The 18,309-nt window shown below is 37.0% G+C and overlaps 2 protein-coding genes across 3 annotated transcripts; one reads left to right on the forward strand and one right to left on the reverse strand.

The window, feature by feature from the left end:
- Nucleotides 1-882: 882 nt before the first annotated feature.
- sart1 (spliceosome associated factor 1, recruiter of U4/U6.U5 tri-snRNP) lies at nt 883-8,584 on the forward strand. The gene is made up of 20 exons (XM_007244481.4): nt 883-1,631; nt 2,622-2,676; nt 2,773-2,828; nt 2,914-3,040; nt 3,164-3,269; nt 3,450-3,527; nt 3,632-3,731; nt 3,812-3,954; nt 4,101-4,307; nt 4,392-4,504; nt 4,623-4,768; nt 5,131-5,255; nt 5,376-5,540; nt 6,192-6,302; nt 6,418-6,505; nt 6,597-6,687; nt 7,086-7,221; nt 7,588-7,677; nt 7,944-8,065; nt 8,339-8,584. The coding sequence occupies exons 1-20, from the start codon at nt 1,361-1,363 to the stop codon at nt 8,355-8,357; spliced, it is 2,349 nt and encodes a 782-aa protein (XP_007244543.3). The 5' UTR covers nt 883-1,360; the 3' UTR covers nt 8,358-8,584.
- Nucleotides 8,523-18,000, reverse strand: hif1al2 (hypoxia inducible factor 1 subunit alpha, like 2). Of its 2 annotated transcripts, XM_007244478.4 has the most exons (14): nt 17,854-18,000; nt 15,086-15,327; nt 14,860-14,990; nt 14,634-14,718; nt 13,783-13,859; nt 13,516-13,691; nt 13,308-13,414; nt 12,514-12,661; nt 11,820-11,983; nt 11,661-11,725; nt 10,824-11,059; nt 10,660-10,738; nt 10,464-10,569; nt 8,523-9,163 (listed from the first exon to the last, which is right to left on the reverse strand). In XM_007244478.4, the coding sequence occupies exons 1-14, from the start codon at nt 17,955-17,957 to the stop codon at nt 8,904-8,906; spliced, it is 1,980 nt and encodes a 659-aa protein (XP_007244540.3). In that variant the 5' UTR covers nt 17,958-18,000; the 3' UTR covers nt 8,523-8,903. The 2 variants fall into 2 exon arrangements, with proteins under 2 accessions (XP_007244540.3, XP_022532000.2); XM_022676279.2 differs by lacking the exons at nt 10,660-10,738; nt 10,824-11,059.
- Between the last annotated feature and the right edge of the window lie 309 nt (nt 18,001-18,309).

Consider the following 18,309-nt stretch of genomic DNA (forward strand, 5'->3'; position numbering starts at 1 on the left):
TTTCAATTTCAACTTTTCATTTTTAAGATGCACTAGTATTTATAGTTTTTGGATTCTGTTATTGTAGACTGTACTGTGGTCTTTCAGTGTATAAAGTGACATAATACTAATAATTAGTAATATTAAAATTATGATTTGTGGGAATTTGTTAAATGTTAAATAAGGGTTGTTTAAAGATTGTTTTTCTATCATTACTTTAACAGAAGTAATGCAACCAAAATCTTTTTAAAAAATTAACGTTTGGAACCCCAAATCCAGAAGCTCACAATGCTTTTAGATTTATACACCAACCACTGCCTAAGAAAGTCTAGAAGGATCACGAAGGACCCCTCCCACCCATTCTCACAGCTTCTTCCCCCAGGCGACCAGGCTGTGGAACAGTGTTTTGCCCAACTTGCCACTGCCATCTTATACAAACTTTTTGACCCTGAACTTTACTTCACTTTACATCACATTGCATCTTTCTAACTTTCCCATACTTATCCTATTATACAGCATTCTCCACCCTGTACTTCCCAATCAACTCATTCTGTACCTGCACTTTAGTCATAATTACTCTGTCACATACTATCTCTGCACTTTCACATACACACTCAGATATCAGCACATGTATATATCAGTGTATACTTGTATATCCATTCATATTAACGTATATCTACACTGCAAATAAATACTTAGTAAATATTTCAAGTAAATCTTGTTCTTTACATGCTAATAGGAACCTGCACACAAGTTTTTTTTACTCACCTGTATTCTGTGACGTGACAATAAATACTGTATTTTGAATCTTGAATCTTGAATCAGGGATCCTTCAGGGCACAGAGCTGGAATATAGAGCCTCCTCGCCTGCAGGCGGCAGTGAGCGTTAGGTTTGACTCGGAAGAAGTTTGGGACGGTTTATCAGAACGCCTGCAGAACGATTGGATGGTGGCTGGTGTTTATTTGGGCCTCGCTGGTTTAGTGAGCGCTCCTTTTCGCGTGTTTACAGGACTTTAGGTGTTTAAAGAGTGTGATAAATATGTTGTACAGGCGGTAGAGTATAGCTAGCCGCTCTGTTTATGTTCTATTTAGCGTTAATATACACAAACCGTGCTGGGAGGGAGTGTATCTATGTTAGCTAGGTTAGCTTGCTAGCTAGCGTTAGCTATGTTGTTAGCAGGCTAGCTAGCTAAGCGTGTTATTTTTGGTGTCGTTTTAATACTTTCTAACCCAAGTCTAACTAGTACCTGTTAGTTATTTGCGTTGTTTGCTTTAGTGTCGGGTCTTTAAACAGGTTTGTTTACGCATAGGTTAGCTAATTAACACAGTTAGATAACCTAGCTAATTAGGTTATCTAGCTAACTAACTAATACTCTCAGATATGGGCTCATCTAAGAAACACAAGGAGAAGGATAAGGAGCGGGACGCAGAGGACCGACACCGAGAACACAAGAAACACAGACATAAGGACAGAGAACGGGACAAGGAGAGAGATGGAACTCGAGAAAAGGAGGAGAAGAAAAGGAAAAGGTCCCGCTCCAGAGAGAGAAGCAGCCGGGGAGAGAAGGAGAGCCGCAGTAAAGGAGAGAAGAGCAGTGGAGAGACTCGTGTAAAGAAGGAGAAACTTGATCCAGCTTTTGAAGAGGCTGAAGGTGAGCTGGTGACCTGTTTACTGCCACTGACTGTTGGTTAGTGTTAGAAGAATTTAGATTTCTGTCCAATATTGGCCAAAATCCAAAAATCAACAACTTATCAAACAGTAATCAAGAAATTGGCATTACCATTGATTGATTTAAAGTTTCACACACTTTTTAGGACAGGTCAGCACTGCCAGAAGGCTCATCCAGTACATGTTTTTTATGTAGGGGTTGTTCTTGGTAATGTGACATTTAATTAAAAAATACTCAATATACTAGTTCATAAAAATAAATATTTAGTCTTATTAGTCCTAATTGAGATTTTCACCAGATTTGAACAGAAATCAATGATCCAACATGATACTATTAATACTAGTAATGCACCCCATATATCCAGGACTGGAGTAAAAAAAAATGCTGGACAGATACATATAATCTGTCTCTATTAAATATTTAATAGGAAATGAGAACAGTGGGAATTTTCCTTTTGCTACAAACAGCAAAACAATTGCCCCTGATGGCCCTAAAATAAAATCCCAATATTTCTAGTTTTTTTTGTGATTAAAATGTTTTAAAAAGACAGTTGAGCGCAGAGAAGGCAATGGCATTTCTGGACATGGTTAACATAGGATTTTATTTTCTACACTAACGTTTTAGGTGCCATTGTAAATGCAATTCTGCAATGTAGTGTGGTTAAAGTGATTCCTTACCCCTGTGGTTCTGGGCTTTCACTTCTGTCTGTTAGGCCAGGTAATTCTTGATGATTAAAAGACTAACTTTTCATGGATCCTTTGTTGGAAATGAATCGTTACAGTGACTTGTGAGCATCACCAGTTTATATGTTTGTAGTCCAGCATTACTGTTTTGTAAGTTAGTAAGTGTTTTAAACAAAGTTTCATTAAAATGTGATTTTGTTAATACATTAAAATATGTGTAGTGATGCACCCATTTTTTATAGTGCCTGTACCTGATTTAAACTTTTTTTTTTTGTCTGTTCCTTTGCAGATATGGCTCCAAAGTCTGCGGGTGGAGATGCTTCACTCAGCATTGAAGAGACCAAGTATGCTAATAAAGTGCTTTGCAGACTGTCTATCAAGGTTTTGCATCAGAATTGATTTTGGAACTTATCCAACCAATTCTTGTTTTCCCTTTTCAGTAAATTGAGGGCCAAACTTGGTCTGAAGCCTCTTGAGCTAAATGAGAATAAAAAAGGTGAGAAATCGGTGTCTAACAGGACTTATGCTACCAAATATTCTTTCTCTTCTTTTTTTCTCATGTTAAATATTTCTGATTGCAGAACTGGGCACAAAAGAAGAGCCCCTGCTAGCTGAGACTATCAACCCTGTACAGATCAAACAGCAGGCAGAGATTAGGGAGAAACTGGCTGCACTCAAACAGAAGCGTCTGCTTAATCAGAAACTTGGGTACAATCCTCATTATGCTTTTTCATTTATACACCATAGGACTGTACTTCTATAGAGTTTTTGTCTCTTGAAGCCTTGTGTATCATTACTCAAATTGACCTTAATCATTGTCTCCCATTTTAGCAAGGTTAAGACACTTGGAGAGGATGAACCTTGGTTGGATGATACTGCTGCCTGGGTGGAAAGAAGTCGCAAACAGGCTAAGGAAAAGGAGTTGGCAGAAAAGAGAGTAAGTAGTAGACAGGGTTCTACAGCTTCTGCAGAATCGTTTCATTCGTGTCTTCTTTGTTGAGGCAAACGCACAGCAAAAAATGTACTGGTGATATACACGTTGTGGTTTTTATTGTAATATTATGTCTTTGTTTAATATATTTTTGTTTTTATTGTAATGAGCATATGATTTTCATAGGCCAAACTTCTTGAAGAAATGGATGAAGAGTTTGGTGTGAGTAACCTTGTGGAACAGGAGTTCGCTCAGACTAAGAAGGTAGACTTCATACACTTTCCGCAGTGGTTAATCATATATCAAACAGAAACTTTAAATGTTATATAATACATTTTCTGATTACTAAAAGTCTTTTTTTTTTGTAGGACGCTTACAGTTCTAGAGACCTTAAAGGTCTCTCAGTACAGCACAAAATGGAATCCTTTAAAGAGGGGGAGACTGTAATTTTGACACTGCAAGACAAAGGTTTGTGCTCTGTTGGCTTTTCAGCAATGCATCTGCTTTACCTGCACCTGTGGCTTGCTCACTGTATGTTCTTGTTGCAGGTGTTTTGGATGAAAATGAAGATGTGCTGGTGAATGTGGGTCTGGTGGACAAAGAGAAAGCTGAGAAGAATGTGGAGCTTAAGAAAAAGAAGCCTGAGTACAAACCTTATGACGAAGAGGAGAGCGTGGATGACATGGTCACGGTGAGCACACATATTGATGTGACTGTTAAATATGACATTTGCATTTGTTAGCACTTGAGCTGGACACATTGTAATATTTGTCTAAAATGCTTTGTTATTTCTTATAACTTTATAAACCTCACAATTATGGGTTCTCCACTTTTCAGTTCAAGCCGAAGTCCGTTCTGTCAAAGTATGATGAAGAGATTGATGGAGAGAAGAAGAAGAGTTTCCGTCTGAGTTCTGGAGGCTTTGTCGGTGGGGAGAGAGAGCGCGAGTTACAGGCCATCAGGGAGAGCCTGCATAACCAGGCACAATCTCTGGAAATGCCAGCTCTCACCCTGGCCTCGGAGTACTACACCCCACAAGAAATGGTAAGTCAGATTATGGCTTTTGTGAAATTTCTTGTTAAAATGATTCATATGCTGAATGTAGTTTACATGTGCTTTACTGTTTAGGTTGGCTTCAAGAAGACCAAACGTCGGGTGAAAAAGATCAGGAAGAAGGAGAAAGTTGCCAGGGCGGATGAACTCCTTGCAGATGACACTCGCAACACAGATTTTGGCTCCAGGTCTGACTCTTAATAATAAATTTTTTTTTATACATGTCTACAGGTATTTCCTTTTTTTGAATTGAATGTCACTGTTTTAAAGTTTGTATTTACCCCTGCCCCACACACTGTTGTTCAGGTCACGAGGACGAGGAAGGAGACAATTGAAGGAAGATGAAGATGAGGAAGACTTTCCTAAAGACGAAGGCAGCAGCAGTAAAGTTGTTGATGTTATACAGCAGTCGGATGACATTCGAATGGCTGACATGGATATTAGTGATGAAGGTAAGATTGACATTGGCCTTTTGAATCTCAGACTTTGTTTTACATGGACACTATTTTCATGATTTAAAATAAAATTTACCAGTCCATGCAACTGATGTATTTGAGCCACTTTTTGGCAGAATAAATGCACCCGTCACTCCAAGATTCATTCAACAACCGAATGAAACACTAGTAGTAATTGAATGAAACCGAATGAAACACTAGTAGTAATTTTATTTCTTATATGCAACTTTCACTTTTAAGTTTGACTTATATCTCACATTATTGTTCAAATAAAGATCAAATGTCCATATGTTAATACATGTTCAAATAATTGTCCTATTTTATTTCATTCACACATGTTCTCCCACTCTCACTTTTAGACGACTTTGTTGTTCCGGAGTCTGAAGCCATTGAAGAGGATGAAGCAGAGCAGGAACTTCAGAAACAGCTGGAGAAACAGAGGAAGCTTAAACAGAAACAGCTGCTGAAAGATTCAGGAGAAAAGGTCAGTAAACAGTGTGATGCAACACTTAAGCATATTTTTTACATGATTGCAGCACCTTTGGAAAGTTGTACTTTTCTTCTGCATAATGCTTTTCTTATCTCTTTGTCCATGAATCCGCAGGTGGTTCAGCATTTTAGAGAACCTGGAAATACAAACGATGAAGAAGAAGACCCTGACAGGAAGAACAACATTGTTTTCAATGCCACCTCTGAGTTTTGCCGCACACTGGGAGACATCCCCACCTATGGCCTGTCAGGCAACCGAGAGGACCAGGAGGACATTATGGTAAATACATAAATACACAGCTTCACAAAGCAGTATAATTTATTTATTACGGTTTGAGCATGTTCTTGTAGACTGTGTTTGCAAAGCATGTCAAAAATGATTGTTATGCTCTATATGTGTGTAAATGTGTTATTGCATTGCTATCTTACCATTGTCTTAATCACAATACTATTCATGGCATTTTTTTCTTGGGCAATTTAAGGTACAAATAATAGTTAAAGAAAATAGTTATTATTACAGGCCTAGTTTTTGCTATGGGTGTAAAAATGCATTATAATGCATTGACCTAACATTTTGAAATGTTAAAATGTGGTGTTTTTAAGTATTTAAGCAAAAACTATGCACTAATGCACAGATTCTTTGTCCTGTGATCATGTTTCTGTAAAGCTGCTTTGTGCCAACACCAGTTGTAAAAAGCGCTATACACGTAAATTTGATTTGATTTGATTTGATGTGTTCTCCATAATATTTTTTTTTAGTTTAATTTATGCATTAAGTGCATTTATAATGTGAAATTAAACCTTCATCATTACAGATAAATCAGTATAGGAGTTTTTTCCAAATAATTTATTTTACAGTAGTAGTCTTAACGTCCTTTCAGTTCTGTGCTGGTTTTTCAGGAGTTGCTCTTATTTTGTGGTGGTTGTGCAGGACTTTGAGCAGGAGGATGAGCGTGAAGGAGCTGGAGGCTCAGATTCAGACATGGATGATAATGTGGGATGGAGCACGGTTAACCTGGACGAGGAGCAGAAACAGCCCGATGTGAGTCTTCCCCCAAGTCTAGTAATTACATAATTACAAAAAAATACATTATTGTTGCACTTACATTGTCTTCGCTTTACACATTCCCTTTTTTTCTTTTATGGTTCTGCTGTAGTTTGCCACAGCTTCAACCACCATTCTGGATGAAGAGCCCATTGTTAATTCTGGCCTTGCTGCTGCTTTGCTGCTGTGCAAAAACAAAGGTATTCTGTTAGCCTCTTCAATGGCAAGGTTTATCATAGTATTGTTTATTTTGCTTAAATTATAATGTTAGAATTTAATTTTCTCTTTCAGGTCTGTTGGAAACGCAGGTGCAGAAGGTGGCACGAGTCCGTGCTCCGAAAGGAGCTCTGCCTAATGACAACTACTGTATTGAAGATAAGATGTGAGTAAATGTTCATACACCCTCAATAGTAGGCTACATTTACATTTAAATCTGATATTAGATACTTTGTTTGGGAGGGCCTACATCAGATATATATTTAGTTTGAAAGCATGCATGTAACCATTCACCTTGTTATTTTAAAGCATGATTTTTAGGAGTTGCTCTTATTTTGTGGTGGTTGTACATGACTTTGTGCAGGCGGATGAGCGTGAAGGAACTAGAGGCTTGCATTCAGAAATTAATGATATTGTGGGAATTGTGGTGATAATATTTTGAATTGCTATCTACTGAATCAGAACTGGTGATCCTATGGATATGGTGTAAATGTAAAATTGTATAAAGAAGATGCTCCATTTTCTTAATGTGCAGATAATTTACTCTGTGTATTCTCTCCTTAGGGCCATTGATGACAAGTACAGCAGGAGGGAGGAGTACAGGGGTTTCACCCAGGATTTCAAAGAGAAAGACGGCTATAAGCCAGATGTGAAGATTGAATATGTGGACGAGTCTGGACGCAAGCTCACTCCTAAAGAGGTCAATGTTACTTCTTACTTACCAGAATATTAAGTCATTTCCTTTCATAGTCCTGTAAAATGTATATAGTGAAGGACAGTTTTACTTCAGATCAGTGGGATCTGATTGAGTCATATTTCTGCCATTACTTGATGTTCGGCTATAAGACCACCCAGAGAGCCTGGAAATCGAGCTGTGGTTTTCAGACAGCAATGACTGTTTCTGGTATTTTACCATAATCTCATTTGCTATAAAACATTGTGACATCACTGTAAAATCACAACACTATTCTGAATAGAGGCACTGTATATCTCATGGACTTCATGGATAATTGAACATGTAACTATTTACTCAAATAATGGTACATTTTGTTGTTCTTTTCTTTAGGCTTTCAGACAGCTATCCCACCGTTTCCATGGCAAAGGCTCTGGAAAGATGAAGACTGAGAAAAGGATGAAAAAACTGGAGGAAGAGGCGGTATGTTTTTGTCTCACTCACTTTTCACATTTCGTTCAGCACTAGGTGTGGACATGTATCTGAACAGATCATATTCACAATATGGTACATTTACCGTAACATAGCAGAAACGTATTACAGAAGCCTGGCCCCACCGATGATTGGTATCAGCAGTCGGCAGATCGCGCTAAAAGAAAATATTTCTTTATTTGTTTAGCCCTCGCATGTACTGGAAATACTGTGTTTTAGTTGTTCAGGCTGACAGAAGCATGTGTCTCACCCTACAGCTGCTGAAGAAGATGAGCAGCAGTGACACTCCTTTAGGCACGGTGGCTCTGCTGCAGGAGAAGCAGAAGTCGCAAAAAACTCCATACATTGTGCTCAGTGGCAGTGGAAAGAGCATGAACGCGTAAGTCATTTACTTTTATTTCAAGTTTATAAGAGAGAACCAGTGAAACATTGGGCACAATCAGTCTCCCTGTGTTTTTTCTTTAATTGTATTATTTTCCATAGTATAAATTAATATTAAAGACATGCACTTGTAGTATGTAGTAAACAGACCAGAATGTTTTTTAAATAGTTGAAAGTAGCCAAATTAACCAAGTTAATCAGCTTATATAACATGTTTCATTTCCTGACGTGGTTTTGTTGCAAATTAGTGTTTTTTTTTTTCTTTTCACAGGAACACCATTACCAAATAGATGCATCTGATTTAAAACCATCAATGTACTCCTCTACAGCAGAACATCTTAGTAAAGAAAACGCCCTTTCAGAAGATAGACGTCAGTGAATATAATCCGCCAGCCACACAGAAGTGTATATAAAGACTTAGACTTATATAAAGGCTTATAATTGAATCTCATGTCTGAAAGGTTCTTTGTAATTGTCTCTTTTATTTCTTAATTAAAACCATGTGCTTTAAAACAGATCAGTTGGACTTCAATAATCTTTTCCAGTGTTATATTAACAAATGGATTGTCTTACAGGTATGTATATGAATAAAATGTGTTGTGGGCTGATTTTAAAAACAAGTAAAACTGAATATTTAATATTTGTTCAGTGATAAATTACATTATACATTATAAATATTATATCAACACATTCAGACTCACTCAGAAATATATATATATTTTAAATTTGCAGTTCTTGTTATTGAATCACTTAAAAGAAACTGATTTTTGAACTAAATATACATTTTCAGAAAATATGATGCTTCAGAAAATGCATGCGCTCTTGCAATTTTGTCATTAGTACCAAGGTACTGCTGGGGTGACCTGGTCCAGAACAGTGGTAAGTTCATTCCCCTGAAGCAACTGAGATGGCGCTCCCAGAGGTGCATTCACTTCACACTCCCACCTGCTCAGTACAGGCAGGCCAGTTGGTGCTGGGTGCATTTTTACTGCTCTAGTCTGGGTGGTATGATGTGATTCAGGAAGATACCAGGGTGGGTTGGAGAATACTGGGTCCCAAGGTACTGATCCTGGAAGACTGTAGGACTGCAGACCATCTGATTGGATGATAAAAATCACATTGGAATTTTCAGGGGGGGAAACAGTACAGAGATTTAAACATTTATATAAAATAAGCAGCGTTTAGATATTGTATAGTATTTTATGCACAAAGAAAATAAATATATTAGGATATTTTAAAATATTTTACACTGTGAACAAGACATCATTAAATAATCATTAGTTCCAGTTCTGCACCTTCTTTTTAATAGCCATAAATTTAGTAATTTATTAGCCATCATTTATCTAATTTAAAAATGTATGCAGTCTGCAATATTGTTTATGCAGTCCTATGCTTAAATATTTGAATTGTGAGAATTTTTCATTTGTGCACCACCTTTTTCACCAATTTGTCATTAGACTGCACCTTTTTACTTTAAGGGCTTTTACAAAAGTGTAACTGTTCAGAAATCGCTTATATTTTTACCTCAGTTTTCAGGCTAACACTATATAACACTATCAATAAACATCTATTTTCAAACATACGGTGCATGGTGATTTTAAGGTGCATAATGCAACGCTAGTAAGTAACCTGAGTGTCGCAATTTTTTCCTTCTAATTCAGCAGGTCTCATTGCTGGGTGGGGGTAGCTAACTAAGTTAAGTAAAGCTATGCTTAGTAAACACAACTGTCAAACTTTAAAAAAAAAAAGTTAGACTTGTATGTTAATCTACACAGAATTATATCCTGAAAACTGTTAACTGTTGTTAAAGTTCAGTGCTTCCGTTTATTTACAGTAAAATTAGATTTCCAAATTTCTCTAGCACTTAGGCTGAAGCTTTAGCATTAGCGGCTAATGCCGCACCACCTAGCTACACTGAGGAACCCTGAGTGCTCCGGTAAGCCAGGGTGATATTAGCTAGCGTTCGTCCCACATAGTTTGTTTTAACACAGTAAACACGTAGGCAACAGTCCGATATACTCTCCTTTGAACGGTGAAAGAGCTAACAAGCGCTTTGCGCAGTTAATGGGTAATGCTAATGCTTCTTCAGCAGTGCTGGAGCCGGGGTTAGCAGCAGGCTACAGTCAATTATACTCACTTCTGAACAGCCAAAGAGCTAGCTCTCAGAGTGGTTAGCGGGTAATGCTTATGCTACACCAGCCCCTTAAAACCTGACTGGTAAAATCCATACATAATGCACAACGGACTAATAGGCGCACTGCCGATTTTTTGGAAAATTAAAGAATTTTAAGTATGCGTTATAGTGCGAACATTACAATAATTGATAAATTGATGGACCAATTTTAAAAGCAGTAGAGAATGTATTGTATGTTGTGGTTACTTTTTATGGATCTTACCAGAGTTTTTGCCTAAAGCTTTGGTGAGATGTTGCGAGACCTTCGCCATGCCTGTCCAGTGATTTGTCTTCTTGTGAAATGAGGGTGTTTGACTGCTGTGCTCCACCTAGTTTAAAAAAAATAAATAAATTAGTCATAGGTTCACTAAAGAATTATTCTCTGAGAAGGCCCAGAAACAAAAATATTCTCGTATTACTTGATTTCTGTTCACTGTATGCTGGGTGTCATGCCTTGGTCTTGATGAAACGAGCACAGCGTGAGCACCTTTGCTAATCCTGAAGCAAGAATAAAATGTCAAAAAGCAGCCAAAGAAAAGAAGATGCTCACATCCAGCCAAATGATCTCTAACCAAAGACATACCCATCTGTTGGAGAAAAAGTACTGTCAGTTTGTCGCAAGGCCGGCGAAATGACTCCTTCTGTAGGAGGAACTGGCTTCAAACGAGGGCGCTGGTCCAGATCCAGTGATGTGCATGGCCTAGAGGGGAGTCTTTTTAGGTCTGAATTTACTGCTACACTGTCTGGAGTTAACAGGAAATCCTCCTCGTCCATTGGGATATATGGCGCCAGGCTGTCCAAATCCAGCTGACAAATATCCTAAAGCAGGAGAAGATGGTATTTATACAACATTTCATAAATAGTAGTAAATTCTTAATCAAATTAAGTTTTTTTTCATTGAAGAATATGTTTTTTGGGAACACAGTGGATTGCAACTGTAATGTTTATGATGGCTTACAGTATGCAGTGTCCTCCATAATGTTTGGGACAAAGACACTGAATGTGCAGCTGTACATTTATACCTTGCATACATGCATTTACAGAATAAACAGTCTTAAACAAAAGGTTTAGAGGTCAGCAGTGTAAAATGTAGCTGTATTTTCAGGCCCTAATTTTTGTTTAAAAAGATCATGTAACAATTCACAGGCGTAGAATTGCTCTAACTCCTACAACCACATCCCAGCAATCAGCAGCCACCGGTTTCTCTAAGCAGCTACCTAGCATCATGACTTTTCTTAGATAAAAAAACACTTCTTTAATTGATAAGCATGGAAATTAATCGATTTTCCTTTGGGTTTTAAATTCTTAAAAACCCAATGAAACCAGGGATCTCAAAACCTGCCCCTGTATTTATTTTTCTATGTGGACTAAAACTCAGTTCATCCATATTCGTATACACAGTGATCCTGTTTATACTCACACAGGTGAGAGAGTTACACTTTGCTGAGTTCTGCTTGATTACTGACTGGCCATTGGCTGCACCATCTGGAAAAAATCACACCAGTACATATTAGCAACAATGAATGAATTTAAATAATTAATTCTGGGTGATAAATTAGGATCATGTCTGAATGTTTACCTCTCAGCACAGACTCTGCATGCTTGTCAGAGGCTGTAGATTCTGCCTGAGTGGTTGTGGTGAATGGATGGATGGGCTGGAACTTAGAATGAAGGGGGTCACATGGTTTCATCAGCCGGTCTGTCTGTTCCAAAGAAAACACCACATCTGCCATCTCCACCCCACTGAAGTAAAACACAGGCAGTACAAATGATATTGGAATAAAAATCTATGATAGCCTACATCTTTACTATAGTGGATAAAATACACTGAGATGCCAGTTTATTAGGCATTGCCTATTTGTTGCCACACTGATCAGCTTTGTGTGTCTATATAGACTAGCTTTATGGTATAAAAACCTTCATTACTGGAAAGTGACCACCATAGGATCACTGCAGACCAGATATTATATGGATGGTGAATCATTCTCAGCACAACAATAGCACCTCCAACACCAATATATAGTACCACACACATTATTATGCAAGTACCATGTTGGTGTCACAACTGTGTTCAGAATTGTGCAGTGGAATACCTGATATGTGAAGTGAAAAAAAAAAAAAAAACGGGACTATTATCGTATCCCATGACTTTTTGCATTGTATGGTAGGACATTTTATGATAAAATGGAAAAAGTGTAGCTGTAAAATACTTAATAAACTGGCAAACCATTGTATACTCACACTTTTGCACCCTCATCAGAATGCACTCTAACCTCAGAATGTAGTTGACACACACAACACTTTCTGGCTTCCCCGTGCGAATGTTGTACACCACTGTGGCCTCTGTCTCTACCCAAACGTAGCCGCCATGTTTCTGCAGCAGTCGATATTTCCCAGTGTACACCTGGCCCTTCGCGAACACTGTCCCAGACAGACAGTTGAACAGCATTAACAACTGTGCAACATAAAGCGATGGATTGGCCAAAAAAATCTTCTTTTTACCCAGCTGCAGTTGACTAGTTTGCACATGGGCTATTTGGTTTGCTTCTTTAGTTTTCCATTGAAGCTGGAAGGCTTATGTAACTAACATGGTGGGTCCTTGATAGGATGTCTTATAAATAAATCTTTTTAGTAAATTATTAGTCACACAAATGTAAGAGGCTAATGAGGCTGCATGAAGAAATTTAGTTATCTTCATTCTCATTGGCTAGGTTGAATTGTGCATTATTCGTGATGCAGATTAAAAAAGTTCTCACAGAAACTTTATGACTTAAATCTTAAAGCTTACGTTTCCATATTTGTACTTTCTGACCTAGGATGTATGTACTGTGTGATCTGCAATATTTACATTTTACATTTTCATAAAAAAAAGAAAGTAAGAAATCTGTTCCAGAATAAATGGACCCTTTAAAAATTTACATTTCCATTATTCTTCAGCTTCATTACCCTTGTGTAAAATTAAAGAAGCAAACTTTGCACACCAAATATAAAAGGTGTACAAAACAAGTAGTAGATGCTTAAAAATAACACTTTGCATTAAATGAATATAATGGGATTGTTTACTCACAGCAGAGGTGTGCTTTGTGAATATGCTGGCAGTCGGATGGATGATAGTACTGGTACACAGACTGGCCGTACAATTCTGTGTCGCTGAAGCCAGTCATTTCCTGGACCCTGAATCAGAGGAACCATAGAGAGAATCATAGAACAACTGAAACTTCAAGCAGTGAATGACAAAGATGGAGTGATGTCCAGTAAGCTATGAGTTACAGTACCCAGAGTGACAGTAGGTGAACTTCATATCTGGACCATGGATGCTCAGGAATGTTTTAAAATTCAGATAAGCCCCGATCTGGATGACGTCCTGTACAGGCAGTGACCTGCAGAGCAGAAGCAGGCAGCTGGTGCCTGAAGTAGAGGAGGACTTTTTAACTCCTGTGCAGTGAATCACCTGTGGACAGATGAGTGCAAAAATGCAAAAATGGTTATTTATGGCTTTCTTTACCCATTATAACACCATTTTTAGACAGAGTTTAGATTACCTTCCAGGGAGTCAGCTTGTTGTTGCTTGCACTCTTGATTCGCAGAAAAAGTTCACACATCTGCTGCTCTTGGCACCCTAAAGAACGTTCAAAGGCACAGTGTTTATTCTTTTTAAACTATTTATTCTATTTATTTAGGGGAGATGCGTTTGTCCTCCAAAGTCTTGTATGTTCGCTCTGGACTTCCTTAATTTTGTGAACTACCAGTCAATTGAATTCAAGATTTTGTATGATTTGTCATAGCCTGATTATCTTATGAGTGTTTTTAACAATAATCTATGACATTATCTTTCCCTGAATCAGCTCTGGTCAGTTTTCAGCTCTGGTTCTCCACATTTAAAAAAATCCTGCTCTGTACACAAAATGCAACTTATGGATTAATTTAAGAAATAACGTGGGCAGGTTAGAGCCATCACAACACACTACAAAATTCAGGGCAGTTTTAGCTAACAGTTCTTAGGTCGGTAGAATGTATATATCAGTATATATAAAGAAAGCCCTAAAAAAACTTTAATGTAGGAATATCTGTATCAGTTTTTGTTATCATGTTTTTTATTTCAGTTTTAGTGTTTGTCTAACTGGGAATATTGTGTGAAACATTAGATTGTAACCATTACTAAATCAATATGTTTCTGAATGTATCTGGTAGGTTACTTCTGTTATGTTACAAGCTAAGCTTCCTGGAACTTTTTAGTCAATTGCTACAGACCTTCAGATTAGCTGAAGAACAGGAAAGTGCAGAGAGCTTTATGTAAAGGGTTTCCATGGCAGAGCAGCTCCATCCAAGCCTTATATTACCAAACGCAATGCAGGTGAGTGGATACTTTAAGAATATAGTGTATGATGCCTACCTATCAGCTTAGTAAGACTCTCTTTCAACTCCTTTTGGTCACAGGGGTGCATGAAATCAAACAAACTCCGGCCAATCAGATCCATCTGAAATAAAGAGCATGTTGCAAGACCTAATGTGAGCAGATCTATCCAGAATTTGCCTTCCTACAGTTTATTCACAGATGATGTCCAATGAGAATGTTCGGAAAATTTGAACGTCTTAATTTTAATACAATATATCTTTACCTGGTTAATTCCCGTGTGAAAGGTGACATCTTTGGTTGTGTAGATAATCTTCCCATTCAAGGACAATATGAGCAGGAATCGTCCGAGAGCATCATTGAAAAACCCCTTCTTGTTCACTTCAGCAGGTTCCCCTACAACAACAACAACAACAACAATCATCATAACTTAAAGCATTTTTTTCTCTGAGATACTTTTCTTGGCCTAACAGCATCTTCACCACACTTACCTGGACCTGCAGAAGCTGGCGGTGTAGTGGCTGATGCTGTGCAGGGGTCTGGAGTGTTGAGAATAGCTCTGAGGTGCAGGTAAGCGATGGTAAGTCTGATGACAGAAGCTTTATCCAACTGAGCCTCAATGTTTGGAGCCAGCGGCAGCAGGGTGGCTATTTCTCTGAAGAGCTGGCTCTCCTTTTCCCGCCTGTTTCGAGCTGCCACACGCGACCGAGCCTTCCTCCATTCTGTGCACACTCTACCTCAAAATAAACACAATGTATGGGATCATGCATAAATAATAAGGATCTTGCTCTCATTCAGAGTGTTCATCAATTCTTGTTACAACTCCCTTTTACAGGTCAATCGAGCATCAACATGGTTTTGATGTATAAGTTTCCCATTGATGAATAAGTGACCTGAGATGGTGTAAGCATGTAGTTTAGTTTAGTTTTTTTTTTTTTTTTTTTTTTTTTTCAAATTTTTGTTCATTTTTAACACTGTGTAGTTAATTTTACTTCACTATTATAGCACTATGCTCCCTATTACAGGTCAATAGAGCATCAACATGTTGTTGATCTAAAAGTTTCTCATTAATGATTAAAGACCTAGGGGTGCTTTAAGCATGTAGTTTAGTATAGTATTTATTTTTCTCAAAATTTTAAACATTATTAACACTGTGTCTTTTTACTACTCCACTATTTAGTACTGATTTAAAAATTGCATAATTAATGTATAGAAGTAATGCTGAAACAAACAGGAGTTTTGTGTGTTAGAAATGATAAATAATGTTAGAATTGATAAATGATAAACTTTTGTAATATCTGCAATAACGTTTTATAAACCATTTAAAAGCAAGTCTTTTAAGTAGAATTACACAATTCTGGTTGAATGCTTGATACATTGATCATGGACAAGAATTTCGTGACAACATTGGATTTTCAGTTATTTCTTTGAATGTTTCCTTTCATGGGCATCTTTTAAAAAAGCAAGAATAAAGCAAAATGTAAACCATTTTAACTGTTAAGTGTGGTAACAAGATGCCCTGTGTTTGTTTTGTGTCCAGCTGTTAAGCATGGTGGTGGTAGCAAGATGCTCTAGAATTGTTTTGCTGCCAGTACATTGTATTATTGGATGTAATAATGAAAAAGAAGACCACTTCTGCGCAACCGTAATCCTAAAAGCTTAAAAAAAAAAACAGGCACAATATTGACATGACATATATGAATGTATCCATTATATATAAAATTCTGACCACATGCTTAAGTACAAGACTTTCTATTCCTCACACCTTTGACTGTGCATGTATAATTTATAAGTGAGCCATACATTGTAGTGCACTGCCATACACACTTATCAAGATACAAGGCTCTTAAAAGTAACCCAGGTTTTTAACCAACTGATCCGTAAATAATAATTCTACCAAAGTTAATAGGCAAATTTGTCTATTTTTTAAAACTATTTTATTTTTTTTTATTAAAATTGATGTGTAATTTCAAATCCATAGAGGTGGAGTGCTAATTCTATTTTTTTATTTTATAAAAAAAATATTTATAGAACTGACTGTATGTCTGTTCTCAAAAACATAAAAAATGTAGTCCAACAGATAACCCTTTACACATGATGACCAACTGTCATACGGAGCTTTAAAAGTGGGCGTTACAAGCCTATAGAAAAGATGGGTGTGAACAGACAACGCCACCAGTTTTAAGCATTTGATTGGTCAGAGATCTATATGCCTACATATTACTAGTCCTTAAACATACTATTTGCCTGTCAACAAGCCTGGTAGTTGTTTATAAGTCATAAGGACATAAGGACATTATGATAATTAGCACGATATAAAAATGAACAACAACTGACAATGGTGTAAACTACAGGAAATATGTATACTGAAAGTGTGTGTGTGTTTGTCTTATAAATGTTCAAACCTCAAAATCCATACAATTGATAGTGTTTTGTGTGCATTGATGTTATATTTTATCAGAATTAAAAAGAACTATTTAATCCATTAAAATAAAGATAATACAACAACAACATCTTACATGTATCTCCATTTTTTCCAGATTTGTAAAGTCAGCTTTGGAAAATGCTTGTTTTATTAATCTGTGTTTGTGAATTTGTGTCAGCATGTTGTGAGGAGTCAAAAAATCTAACTAACGTTATTTTTTTTGTGAGGCGTCATGATTGCGTCACTTCATCTTATCACTCCCATGCTGCTCAGTCTGCTGTGTCTGATACAGCAAGACTCTTAAAGGAGGTCCAGCTAAACTAATCAGCTTCTTGAGATACTTTTGCCTTACAATTTCAAATTGTGCTAAAATAACTATAATTATGAGATAAACAGTCTAGAGTTGCACATAAAACTACTTACAAACTAGATATTGGTGATCTGTCGAATAAAATTATGTCACAATATTTATTTAATCATGATACTCGCAGACAAATAACAACTAAATCACAAAAACTCTTCTTACAGAAAACATTCACAGTTGATTTTCACAGGGATTTTTAAACACTGACACTATCCACTATGTGCTTAGAAAATTATTGGTCACACAATTTGTCATGATTAAAATAAATCCCTATTATAAATCCTACCTCTACTACAAAAAGTATGCACAAATTCTTATTTAATAAATATTCTCAGTTCAAAAGATTTAGATTTAAACTGCCCCCCTAGTTCTGAATATTTTCTTGTCCTGAATAAAACAAGTACATCATGATTATTAATTCAAAGAAACATAGAATTGATGGTTATGTTTTATATCTGCAGGTGTCTTACCTGGCCTTCTTCAGCTCACCGACTTTTTGTTTGCATTTCTGCTTCAGCTGGAGTTTGTGGCCCAAAGAGTCCTTCAGAACCGTTTCTAGTTGCTTTGTAATCATTGTGATTCACAGGCAACTGCCAGGTATGTTGATAAACTGGCAAAAAGTAGGTTTGAAGGCTTGGAAATATATAGGCCCTCAGATCTCTGACCAATCACATGCTTTAAACTGGTGGTGTTGCCTGTTCACACCCATCTTTTCTATAACACCCACTTTCAAAGCTCTGTATGACAGTTGGTCATAATGTGCAAAGTGTTGTCAGTTGGACAAATATTGTTAAGCTTTTAGGAAAAGACATACAGTTAGTTCTATAGTTGGTCTCTTGATTATATCAAATAGAAATCGATAGTTTTAAAAAATAGAATTGCTTTTAAACTTTGGTAGAATCCTTAATTTGCACCAAGATGGGTTG

The sequence above is a fragment of the Astyanax mexicanus genome, chromosome 17 (genome assembly GCF_023375975.1).
Source record: "Astyanax mexicanus isolate ESR-SI-001 chromosome 17, AstMex3_surface, whole genome shotgun sequence".
In the NCBI taxonomy this organism is placed as follows: Eukaryota; Metazoa; Chordata; class Actinopteri; order Characiformes; family Acestrorhamphidae; genus Astyanax; species Astyanax mexicanus.